Source organism: Plectropomus leopardus, chromosome 2 (assembly GCF_008729295.1).
Source record: "Plectropomus leopardus isolate mb chromosome 2, YSFRI_Pleo_2.0, whole genome shotgun sequence".
Taxonomy (NCBI): Eukaryota; Metazoa; Chordata; class Actinopteri; order Perciformes; family Serranidae; genus Plectropomus; species Plectropomus leopardus.
In genome coordinates, this window is record NC_056464.1 from 33,135,834 (window position 1) to 33,148,759 (window position 12,926).

At 40.0% G+C, this 12,926-nt stretch overlaps 1 protein-coding gene across 2 annotated transcripts in view; it reads right to left on the reverse strand.

Annotated features, from left to right (window-relative positions):
• ece1 (endothelin converting enzyme 1) overlaps window positions 1-12,926 on the reverse strand; it is a 37,372-nt gene that overhangs the window by 19,196 nt on the left and 5,250 nt on the right. The window contains exons 2-5 of one of the 2 annotated variants that reach the window (XM_042509327.1): window positions 7,363-7,449; window positions 4,464-4,602; window positions 375-587; window positions 98-222 (exon numbers count right to left, since the gene is read on the reverse strand). In XM_042509327.1, coding sequence (XP_042365261.1) covers window positions 98-222; window positions 375-587; window positions 4,464-4,602; window positions 7,363-7,449 — 564 coding nt within the window. Of the gene's footprint in view, window positions 1-97; window positions 223-374; window positions 588-4,463; window positions 4,603-7,362; window positions 7,524-12,926 lie in introns of those variants that run through there. The other variant, XM_042509318.1, reaches the window with a different exon arrangement.

Genomic DNA, 12,926 nt, shown 5'->3' on the forward strand with positions numbered 1-12,926 from the left:
CAAAGACTGCTGGACACGAGGAAATTGTTTCTATTTAAAAAAATAAATTACAAATAACGATTGTTTGATGTTTGACCACTTTGGAAAATAATCCCACCTGTGTGATGAGCTCCTGAAGTGGCTTGGCTCCCAAATCTTCAATCTTGGCCTCGTTCATGCAGGCGTGATAATATCTCTGGGCCTTTTCCTCTGCCTTACTCAGACCTTTCATCGTTGTGTTCTCTGCAAAATAATATGATACAAGATTAATTACATGCATGAAAAGCAAACTGGCTCCGCAGTGCTGGAAAATGAGACAAAAAAAACACAGTACACCTTTTCCTGGGGTGAAGGCAGCTGAGGACACAGAGCTGCAGTAACACAATAAAACGTACCTAATAAATGCTTCATTACGAGCATGTTGTGCTCCCAGAGGTTGCTGAAAGGACCCCAGCGGGACTTGCCCTCAGGGAGCGGGTTGTTCTTCATCCAGCCCCCACAGGCAAAGTCGTAGAAGTCGTGGCAGGGGTCTACGGATCGGTCCAGGGCTCCGATGACCGTACTGGCCACAGTGATGCACGGCTCTGTTACACATAGGCCCGGGTGAGCTGCAGGGGAAAAGATATTTTTGAAAAACATGATTAGTTCATGACTTACAGTCCATATGGTCTAGTGGTTAAAATTCTCGTTTTTTTCCCAGGTTGTTAGAGTCCGACTCCCCGTGTGGGAATCACTCTTCAGGCCATTATAACATCACTCGCACTTTTATATACTTTTAATTACTGTTTTACAATTGTTTATACCTCTGTTTATCATTATGCACAGTGTTTAATGGGAACCCACCAGGCCAAAAAAATGTTTTCTATCGAAGCCAAAAATAACTCTGTCATTCTGAAATCAGTGATGGGGAGAGTCGTCTCTGCATTTAGCGGTTACTTTCAGTTTTGCCCATCTAAACACACCTGGAGCCGCAACCAACAACAGAGCGTAGACGAGGAAAGACAGGCGAAGGGAACCTTGACAGTAATTATGGAGGCAAATTTACACTTTACTTTTACTTTTAATTTTTCAAACTGGACACTATTTTCCCATGTTTTTGTGTCTAAATGACCGACGGAGTCAACCATTTTTGAAACGGGTCCAGTGCTGAGAGATCTTTTAGCCTTCAACACTTGATCCAGTTCTTTTCATGCATCCACGACCAAAACAAGCAGATCAGCAAAAAGGAAGAAAAAAACGTTTAATTTCTCCGTAGGGTCCTTTCCGCAATGCTGTAAAACACTTCTAATAATCAGAGAATATTAGTTGCAAAATCAAACACTTTGGTGGTAGGAAACTGCCCGTAGGGTTAACACTGCAGCCTGTTTCGCCAAGACAGCAGCAGCGCCCTCATAACATACCGCCTTTTTTAAGTTTCCCTATAAATGTTGTTGTGAACGCCATGTGTGTCAACCGAGTCAATTTCATCAACATTAAGAGTAAAGTGATGAAACTATGACCCTGGACATTAACTGTCAACCTTTGGGAAACACTGAATATACATTTACTACATTTCTGTTTACACTAATTTACATTGTTAGAATTCGAGCTTGTTTTTACCCGTGTGACCCTACTTTTTTTTTTTTTTTTAATCATTGCCAGCGACTGCTCCTCTGTATCTGTCGTGCATATGATAAATGCAGGACTTGAACTCGAGAGAGTTCACTTTTAAACCCTCTGCTTCTGGAGACCGCAGTGGGAAAACCTGAAATATTTCATGCTAGGACATCCAAATATATGTATGCATGTGATTTTTCAGACCATCTGGAAACTGTTATTTTAGGGAAGATGAGGAGAAGAAGTCACAGCCAAGATAACTAACCTGGATGGAATTTCTTTCCTTGTAAAAATCCTTTATAAATAATTAGCTGAAATGTGAGGCCTGATGATCTTGTCTTTGTGGGAGTCAATGTCACACATTAACTACAGCCAACTCATTGTGCAACTGTCTGACTAACAAGTAGATGAGACAGATTACCAGATAAACGTTCAGGAGCCTGGATGCATTAATCTAAATGTCCAAAAACTGAAGTTTACTTTGCTTTTAAAGGGAATTTAACTGGCCTGTAGATAAATGTCATTGATTCTTTGTGAGTTTTATAGAATATTATCAAGTGAAACTGATTGGAGGAGCAGCGCAGGAGGTTTTTCGGCACTCTGTGATACTTCTTAAAGTCTAAACACAAATGCTGTTTCACAGGAAAAGCTTTATAAAAACAAAGAAATTGTTTAGAGAAGTGCAAGTGCGACTACAATTCCAGGGAACGAGTCACCTCTAACACTTACTGTAAAGACCTCCACCCATATAAGGTACGAAACAGAGACGGAGACAAAGTTACGAGCAGCGATGAGGTTAGTACCCAGAGGAGAATTCATCCTTGTTCCTTTTATTATTTCAAAGTGTGATCTGACATGCGGTTCTGAATGGGAGGAAGTGGCATTAGGTTTCCCATGGTGAATTTGAGGAAACCGGCACAGATGAGACGCCGCCTGGATGTGATGGCAAATCCACAAGCCCTTTTTCCATAATGAACAAGCTCAGGGGAGAGATTTAGAGTTGTTTTTAGGCAGCTTAGCTGAAGGTGTGGCTTCAGTTTAAAATAATAAACCACATAAACTGTATTAAACGGCACAGGCCTGTTAGTTTTTAGGCTGGAGAGACAGATGAGAAAAATCCTGGGCACCTCTTCAGTCAATGTGGACTTTAGTTTTATTTTGAATTCAGTAGCTTTTATTTTCATTTACTTTCATTTAAAAAAATATTTTTATCTTTATAAACAAAAAGTAGTGACCGTATCAGGAATAGTTTGACATTTTGAAAATGTGATTATTTGCTTTCTTCCTGAGAGATAGATGATATCACGATGGATACCACACTCATGTCTGTACTAAGGCTGTCACCATGTACTGGTACTGATGATGAATATGACATTTAAAAATGGAATATTGTTATCATGTTAACAATACACATATAATAATACTGTGAAAATTACACAGCAACTCTGAAATAACTTTAGTTTCTTTCAGTTCTCCTTTTGTCTTCCTCCTTAAATGCAATTTGGTTGCCTGTTCACTATCAATTTAGTGTAATTCCTCTTTTTGTACACTTTTACACAGTTATGTTTACACACTCTCTCCAACTCCCTACAATCATATTTTGAGCTTAATTCGTTGTCAAAAAAAAAGACAAAATGAATTTAAAAAAATTAAGATCAATTTGACAGATTATTTATTTATATTTAAAAATTGCTATAGATATTGCAATAATGTCGTTATGGTGAATACTTCTGACCACAATAATTATGTAGTGAAAATCTGATATTGTGCTCGTCATAGTCAGAACAGTAAATGCAGTAGCTGGTTATCTTCGCTGCGCGTGAAGACATTAACAGTGAAAAACAGATTTCAGAAGACAGAGTCTTCCAAAAACTGACAAAACGTGGTAACAAAAACGGCCAAATCGGCCTGTTTCTTGGCCAAGAAATATTCTCGATTATAACCCTTACAACAGGGCCAATTATACTTACTGTACTAATTAAACAAATGAGATATTATGTTAATTTGTCAACTTTACAGATCCTGGTAGGTGGATTTGGTTTGTTCTAGGCAAAAAAAAGCACAGTTGTATTTCCTGTGCTTACACTGTACAATTTGCGGCCGTTTTTAGAAATGTTGTTTTGTCATTCCAGCTCCCGCTGTACGAGTAAAACGACTGCGATTTAAGTCGAAGCTCATGATTTATGTGCTCACACCGCTGAGCCCTAACCTGAGTGCTCAACCCTGCACGTAAAATACACCATAAAAAGGTCTGTCAGCCCCTGCAGGCTGCTCTTTTCACCGCAGTCAGTAAAGACTCTTTTTAAGAATGTTTGCTAGCGGAGGTCAATTCATAATAATGACACAGACGTCTCAACAGGAGCGTGAGAGTCAATTCCTGCAAAAACGTGTCAGTCCCAGTTTTGATCCCCTCTCTTTCTGTCACTCTCTTTCGGTCAGCAGCACCAACAAACTTCCTGAGTATCGGCTACACTGTGTGATTGATCAAGTAAGAAAAAAAGCACCTTGAGCATCAACTCGTAAATCTGCTTCAACTGAGCGAGACGCTCACAGCTCAGAAGAGGATGGTTGGTTGGCAGCTGTTTGGGAGCAACTGACAGGGTTCGGTCCTAACGTCCCACTTTGCACTGCACAGCAAACAACGCCTGACAAAGCTGAAATTTGGCCATGAGGCTTAAAAATCGTGTCAAAAATGGGCAGTATGTACCCAGCTGTAATGACAAAACATTTCTTAAAGCTTCATTTGTGTGTGCTGTTTTGTTTTCTTTTTGATTTAAGTATATATATATTAAAAGTTCCCCTCGTCAGCCTACTTGACAGAGACAGCAGGTGTCTCTTTTCAGTGTGTGTCACCACAGCATTGAGTTTAAACAGAACTTTGCACTCACTCTGTTTGTAGAAGACCCCAGTGGTGATGAGGGATATGAACAGGCCCACAGACACGACACACACTAAAACCAGCAGCTTCTTCTCTCTCTGCGTCCTGTCGGGCCAACATGTGGGACCGCGGCCGTGCAGGAGAGTCACCTGCACACACAAACACACCACTGCTTTTTTAAGAGGTTAACATCATTTAAAGACATAGTATGACTTTTACATCAGCTCTAAGTCACAGAAACACTGTCTCACTGTTGATGAACTAATACAGTGTGGAAAATATTACGTATAGTCAAACAGCCTCTCAGGGATTTGATGACAGGTCTGGTTTCGAAGCACAATGGCTTCTCTATCGCGGCGCTTTCAACCCTCCTACACAGAAAAGGTTAAGCATTCTTCTATTGTTCGCTCGCTTCTAGTCTAACATGCACTCATAAAGGATATTTTCCTCTTGCCCTACATCGGGATAAGACAAAATAATGCTGCAGAACCACATCTGCTTTGTTGTGATTCACCTGTAAGCAATAAGAGAGAGAACCAGGGCAACAGTAACCACTTTATAGAAAGTTTCTCAGAAAACCAACATAAAACAATAACCTCAAGGAAAGTCCAAAGTTTGTGGTCAGAGACTGAGCATTTAAAATCACTGATTGGTGCAGTGGCATAAACCAGCACACACTGCTCCTACACTTTTTTTTTTTTTACTTAATGTTGCTTTAGTTGAAGCTGCCAAGAGAGTTTATTTCCTACAGGAATGATTCCAAGGGCCAGTCACAAATCTCTCTCAGGGCGCATTTAGCACTCCGACCGGACTTTGAGTGTAAATAAATGCCAGATCTTGGACCTCACGTGCATCCTGTGGAAGTCAATAACCGCCGAGGTGTATATTTAAGGATCAGATTTACCGCTATTAGCTCGGATGAGAGTTCCACAGTCACACTTAATATGAGTAAATCAAATGCCAAAGCCACAGTGGCTTCTTAATCCCTGGAGCTCAGCATGTTGGGTTGTTTTGGACCGAAACTGTGTTTCTGAGTGAAAGTGAGAAAATCCCACTGCCAAGCCTGTGCACTTTCCATCTGTAGTTTAGTGAAACCACATTTTATTACCCTGAAATTCACTGCAAAGTGAGAGATGTCAGATTTATGTCTTGAATTCAAGACTTTTTGTTTTTAACTTTTTTCAGGTCAAATAAAGTGTGAGAAAAGAGGATCTGAGCTTCACATGTAAAAGAAGAGGGAGCAAACGGTCAATTACAGACATTTACAGAACCATTAAAAAGTGTCTCGAGCAGTTTCACAGCGCTACTTTTACAAACCATAAGGCAAGGCAAGTTTATTTGTATAGCACGTTTCAGCAACAAGGCAATTCAAGGTGCTTCACACAGAACATTGAAATACAACAACAGGGGGAAAGGAAACACATTTAAAACATTAGAAAAGAAGCATGTAAAAGGTGATTTAAAAAAAAGCAAGTGGGAAAACAACAGATAAAACCCAAAAATATAAAAACACATAAATAAAATTAACCCTATGAAACCTGGGCAAATTGGCTTGATTTTTCCACAAACATGGGAAGAAGGCATTGAGCAACTTAACAAAAAAATCACCCAAAAAATAGCAAAAACAGTGAAAAAGCACATGAAAATAACTTACAAAACAACAAAAGAAAAGTAAAACAAACAAGAACCAAAACTGATGAAATTACCTTAAAAACTGCTTAAAAATTATTGTGATTCTGTAAAAATAATTTCAAATAATAATAATTGTGATTACTAGAGATATAGTTCGCTGCGCTTTCTCTCTCTCTCTTTTTCTCTTTTACACCCATTTTCCCACTAAAATTAGTGCTACTATGCAGGTTTTTAAACGTGGAAAAGGCTGCTTTAGCATGGAGGCCAGTGAAAATGTCACATTGGTTACTTTTTTAAAAAAAACATCTCTTACTTATTCACTCTCTCTTTTAAACCCGATCTGTCACTCTGACGAATTTGGAACAATGTTTGTGCACTGCCTCGTCGGAGATGGGCTGTATTTTGTGGTGGTGCGTCATTGCATCTCATTGTCAAAGGGGCTAAAATTAGCACATTCACCTGGGTGTTGTGTTTCCATCACTGCCAATTGGAGCTGGTGCCAATAAATCACATCACTACTGCAGAGTCATTTGACCCAGGTGTGAATGCTGATTGTTGCTTTCCCATTAAATACAAAAGCCAGATATTAGCAGGTGTTAGTGGGTTTTATGTGCAGTGGGAAAGAGGCTTTATTGTTAATGTTTACTACATTCATGCTGCTGTTCTCTGCTACCAAACACGAAAAGATATCTTTGTCATGTGAAAGACTTGCAATATCTATCTTTTAATAAAAAAAATCATTTCATGCTCTCGATTTCAAATTTTCCTATGATAGCAAAAATTGGATCAAATAGATATTTTTTAAGTTATTGTAACGCAGTTAGAAATTCCTGTACCGTTACATTACTACTTCAACATGCACAGAATTAGGAAAAAATTGGCTGCATGTGAATTATGATAAAATGCCTACTCGATGATTAACTACTGAACAGCAGGAAAGTGGGAAGCAGTGAATGTGTGCAGATTCAAATTTAGGCAAAAATGCTATATATCCATTAGAGAAAACATCTGCAATCTCATGCATTTTTACTTGAACTGGTTCCTCTTGAATTAAGCTCTATTAATGACGCTGTGCCCCGGCTTAAACTATAAAACTGCAGCCCTGATAATGCAAAATTAGTGGTTGTCCATCTGCAATAAAAGCTGTTAAAAAGTGAACATTTGAATGTTACTTTTTTGTTTCTGTGACCTTCATAAGATCAGAAAATATGTGTCCCAACCAACCCAGGTGTCCCGTATAATAAAACAGTACTGACGGAAGGTGTTTGCATGTTTACCTGCATGGGTGATGATGGGTAGATGTCGTCACCGGTGGAGTCCACCAGATCCTCTTCGTCCAGCGTGGCTCTTTTATACGTTGACATCTGAAAAGTCAAATGCAGAAAAGACTCTCTCAGTGCTTCCATGTTTCTTTCTCCTCTCCCACTGATGAGAGTGTTTGCGTCAGGTTAGAGTTTCCCTCTAAAATCCATCAGGTGGTATCAGATATGTCTGGCTGGAGCGCTTCCACTCAAACAACAGACTCTCAAAGAGTCTGTCAGTCCTCTTCTCTTAAAAGCACTTTTCTGCTCCCTTCAACCCCGACAACACCTCTCACAGCCCCCATGGCTTCAGGCAGTTTCCCCCGGTGTCAAACGTCACAACAGAGACAACAACATCCCCACAAAAGTCCTTGTGAGATCTCCTTGTGGGTCCTGTCTTCCTCTCTCTCTCAGTTTTGTGGCTCTTCCTGGGTAAACTTTTTCCTGGACTTCCTGCTCAGCCCAGTCTATGCAAACACGGCATGAGAGAAGACGGAACTACGGAAAAACAGGAAGGAGCACTGACTTGAGCGACTTACATGACTGGGAGTGTGTAGATGGGTTTTTTTTTGTGTGTGTGTGTGTGTGTGTGTGTGTGTGTGTGTGTGGGGTGTGTGTGTGTGTGTGTGTGTGTGTGTGCATTCCCCAATGTGGTTTCACTTAGATTTGGGGAGGGAGCTCCACAGTAGTAGTTCACACCCAGTGTCTTCTCTATAGGACATGAGACAGTCGGGGGAGGAGTCCAGAGAAAACGTCCCCCTCCCACTACATGCTTGTAGTCGCTGCCCGTGACAACCGTTACCTGATAGGCAGTTCATCTCGTTTAACCCCTCACCCACTGAGCCTTTACTGAATGATATAAACACTGCATTTGAAATGGTTTATCTATTAGATGCAAGTACAGTAAGTGTATCAAAAAAAATTTAGACTGGTAAAATACAATAGAGGTTTAAAAAACAAAAACAAAAAATGTGTCATCTCCATCTCCATCTCCTACAAATGAACTGCTAAAATATTTATACATACAAACAGTCTCAAAACTTAAGAGTATCACAGACAACCCTGCTTTTATGTTATGTGTGGTTAGCTGTGAATGAACAGCCCTAACAAATGTAATTTCCTGTGAGGGATTAATAAAGTATCTATCTATTATCTATCTATCTATCTATCTATCTATCTATCAGTTAGCAAAGCTTTACTACATATGATATTCACACAGGACTAAATCCATTTGTGATGAAAAATTCTGATATTATGTACAGCTGCCCATGATAACATTCCTGGTTTTGTTCAGGAGTCTGCAAAGCATATTTTACATTAATATTCATTCATTAATTCATGAATAAATAAATAAATATCTCATTAAACTCTCACAACAAACTGAAAATAAGAGAATAATTGTATTGTTAGACCCAAAAAAGCATTTGACCAAGTACAATGGACACCTTTTTTTAACGCTCTTCACAGCTTCAGTTTCAGGGAGTCGATAATCCATTGAATAACAAAACTACACACCTCACCTTAAGTCACAGTCACCACAAATGAAATCACATCACACTGGCCTTCATTATCTGCTATGCTCTTCATAGAGCCTCTTGCTGCAACCAAAACTTTAAAGGAGCAAATCCCACAAACATCCAACATAAAATTCACCTTTATGCAGATGACATTTAATTGTATTTTCAGAAACCCTAACCATCACTAGAAGAAATCTTTAATCACATAAACACCTTTTCCAAAATTTCAAATTACACAATAAACTTGAAAAAATCATCAAGCTTTTAAAGGTCACATATAATGCTCATTTTCAGGGTCATACTTGTATTTTAGGTTTCTCTTAGTGTTTATGTGTACAGGCTTTAATGTTCAAATAAATGATTTATTGTGCTCACACTGTCTGTGCTGGAAGGCCTGTACTCACCCTCTGACTGAAACGCTCTGTTTTAGCACCTGTCTCTTTAAGCCCCCCTCCAGAAAAACCCACGTTTGCTCTGATTGGTCAGTGCTTCCGGGCTGTGGGGGTAACTGTTATGGCACTGTAGCAGCGATAACTATCTACTGTCTTTATAGGCCGTTTCACTGGAATTGCATTGCTAGGCAACAGTCTCTGCAGATGATTACTTCCTGTTAGCTGATATCATTCACATATTCATTCGAGTAGAAAATACGAGGAACCCATTCAGAATTTTTCATTTACAAGTTTGAAACGATCTGCTTTGCTGTGACATCACAACTTCACAAAAGTCCTGTGCGCTTGTTCAAAGGCACAGTTTCTGAATACAGACTGTGTGTATTTCTCTATGGTTTGAGCATTTTGATACATTTACAATATTTACATAGCACCATTACCTGCTTTATACTGAAAAAAAACGACAAATTTATCCAAGAAGGTACTTGTGTTACTTGATGGTGCTGAAGGTTTGTTCTAGGGGTCAACAGATTATCAGCCTGGCCGCTTATCAGGGCTGATATTTGGCATTTTGATGACTATTTGTATTGGTGTCATATTTTAATGATCGCTGACAGAATTGATTAATTAAAAAGTTGCTGGGAAGTGTCTGTATGTGATGTTGAAAGTCTCAGTTTTTATTAAACATTTGCTAAAGGCATTTAAACAAAGTTTTGTGATGGAGTTTGTTATATTCCAAATTATAAATATTGACAGAAAGATTTTCGATTTTATAGAAAATGCATATCAGTTCCAAATATTGGTTATTGGTTTCATTAACTAATAATAATAAACTGTATCGGTATCAGCCCTGAAAAACCAATATCGGTGGACTCCTAGTCTGTTCACATCCAAACTCTTTGTAAGCAGGTAAAATAGATATTTTGACTGCGTGAAAAGCTGATAGGTACAAATTACTTATAATAAACATACCTATAATCGACTTAGTCGGACTTTGCTTAAAAGAAGCCAAAGGAGTACACAAAAAGGGAGTCCTACAGCTGAAAAATGAAAACTACAGAAGCTTGTTTACATCTGATTTTCTTACACAACAGCACCAGCACTGCAAAGAGGGCAATGATTAACCTCAGCTGTCTGACAGCATGACGGAGACACAGCTCACTGCAGAATGTTTGCTCAACACGATGTAACACACTGCAGACGCTGAAAACAAGAGAGTCCCAGCTCAACTGTATCTATCAGTACAATCTCTGTCTCTCTGCTTCTGGACATTTACTTAATGCTCTGGCTTCACATGTTAACATCCACTGAGCACAAGACGAACCAGTGACTGAATATAAATGTTTACTTGATGAAGGCAGATGAGATTTTATTGTAAACACAACCAGGAGGCGATCCAGAGGCAGATCTGCGCTTTGTTTGATTTCCCGCTTGTTTCACGTAAACACGTCACAGCGGAAAACTCGTGTTCCCACCACAAACATTCCAGGGAATTTCAGGCCGTTAACTATCGGATACGATGCTGCAAATCGACCCCAATAACAACCAGAGGCGGGATGCTGGCCTTCTCTTGAATCTAAAACAACAAAAGCGAGTAAGAGCATATAAACCCGCCCCGTGCTAGGGTGTTTTTAAACTTGGCCAGCCAAGTCACATTATCGGCTTATAAAAGGACAAGGGACGGAGGACTAAAGTGATGAGAGACAGAGAGACTGACAGGGAGGGAGGAGGGAGGGACGTAAGAGGACACCAATTGTTTTTAGGGCACTTTCAATTACATAAATGGCTTCAAATGACCTATAGCTGCAAGCAAAAAGAGCCTAATGGGGATATTGATTTTTTTCCCGCCACACACACAAACACAGCATTCGGTTTCCATCACTATTTAACCTAAAATTCATGAAAAAGGATTACAGCTGCTGCACTGAACTGTATTGTACCTCACAAAAGTACCAACAAATGCCCCTGATTTAATCATCTTCCTGGTCCACAATGCACAGCAACAAATGTCGGTATGTGTGCTGTCGCACACACACATTCCTCAGCACACAATCACTGTTTCTGAACATTTTCCTGGCATCGAGGTCTGTGCAGATGTGCTTGCACATGTTGCCACACAGACTGACCCCCTCTGAACCAAATCCTGGCTTTAGGGACAAAACTGACTTCCCTTTCCTGTTACTGATATTTGGTGGCTAATATCAGCTGTTTCTTTTATGAATTTTTGTACCTGAATTATGATTTCCCCTCTATATCCTGAACAACATCATGAAACTCAGAATTACATGCGTACATCTAAAAACCTGACGTCATTGATAGGGATCAAGCTGCAGCCTCAAAGAATGAGAAATGAGGCCAATGTGGAAGTGCCAAAAACTGTAGTAAATCAAACAGCCAGTGGCACGGGCCGGCTCCGAAACAGAGTAAATCCCCATAGACCCCCATGTTAAAATGCCCATTTTTACAGCAGAAGAAAACCCATGTCTACAGCCTGGAATAAAACACGGTTTTTGGTCTCTATTGCTAAATTCAACATTCATGACAACTATATGAGGGGTGATTATCTTTTTATAACTCACTTGTTTACATTTTTTATGGACCGCTTGAGTGACAGCCTGTCTGTGAGGTGTCGCTCTAGTCTATAGCCACTTTTACACAGTGATGGCACTATGGGGCCTAAATGAAGTCCCCCCCCTTTAATCCCCCCCCTGCATTTTTACACAGAACCAAGCGATGGCAGCATTGTGTGATTATACACTGCATCGCGAAATCCCGCGATCCAAGCATGACGTTTGACACACTAGGTGTCAAATGTCACAACAGTTGATTGGCCAAATTGTTATTTTAACCATCAGTAACAGCCTAGAATTTCACAATTGGTGCATCCCTAACATAAAAATCTAAACAACTGAGGTTATTTACATGCTGTGACTTGCTGCAATGACAGGAGAGAAACCGTGTGTCGAGTAACATCTGCAAAAACTACTGCAGAGTCCCTGCTGATGTCCTAACTCTGTGGAAGTCACGCTAAGTGGCAACTGGGAGCCATTTAGAAAATACAAATGATGCAGGTCTCATAATAATAGTCTTTGGTCAAGGTCAGTTTGTAAAAAATCTCCCTTTGTGTCCCACGGGGCGCGAGGATGCCTTCCCAAAGACAAGCCGACAGAATGAGAGGTCACAATCCCACGATTTCTGGAAATGACTCGCGGCCGTGGCCCTTGAGCGAGGCTGTAAACCACAATCATGCGTCAGTAATTCGTCACTGATCCTGCAAACCAGCCGATTATTTGTAGTGCAGGGGCATTCTTCCAAGAATAACTGGAGCATGTTTGTGTTTGGGATTGGGTGCTGCTTGAACTGTAGTGTACAGTGATGGACAAGTTTGTTTCTGAAGAGAAAATTGAGAACAAAAGAAGAATCTAAGGAAGAAAAGTAGAGTGAAACATGAAGCTGAAAAGATATAAGTGGAAGGAAGGAGGCTACAGGTGGTTTACAGGCGAGTTTGACGTAAGCTGGCAGTAAACACATTTTGCATCTGCGGAGAGGCGGCTCAGTTAACCACTGTGGTAAGCCTGTCCGATGCAGAGGCTAGATGTGGTTGGAGACTGCAGAGAAGCAGTAATTAAAG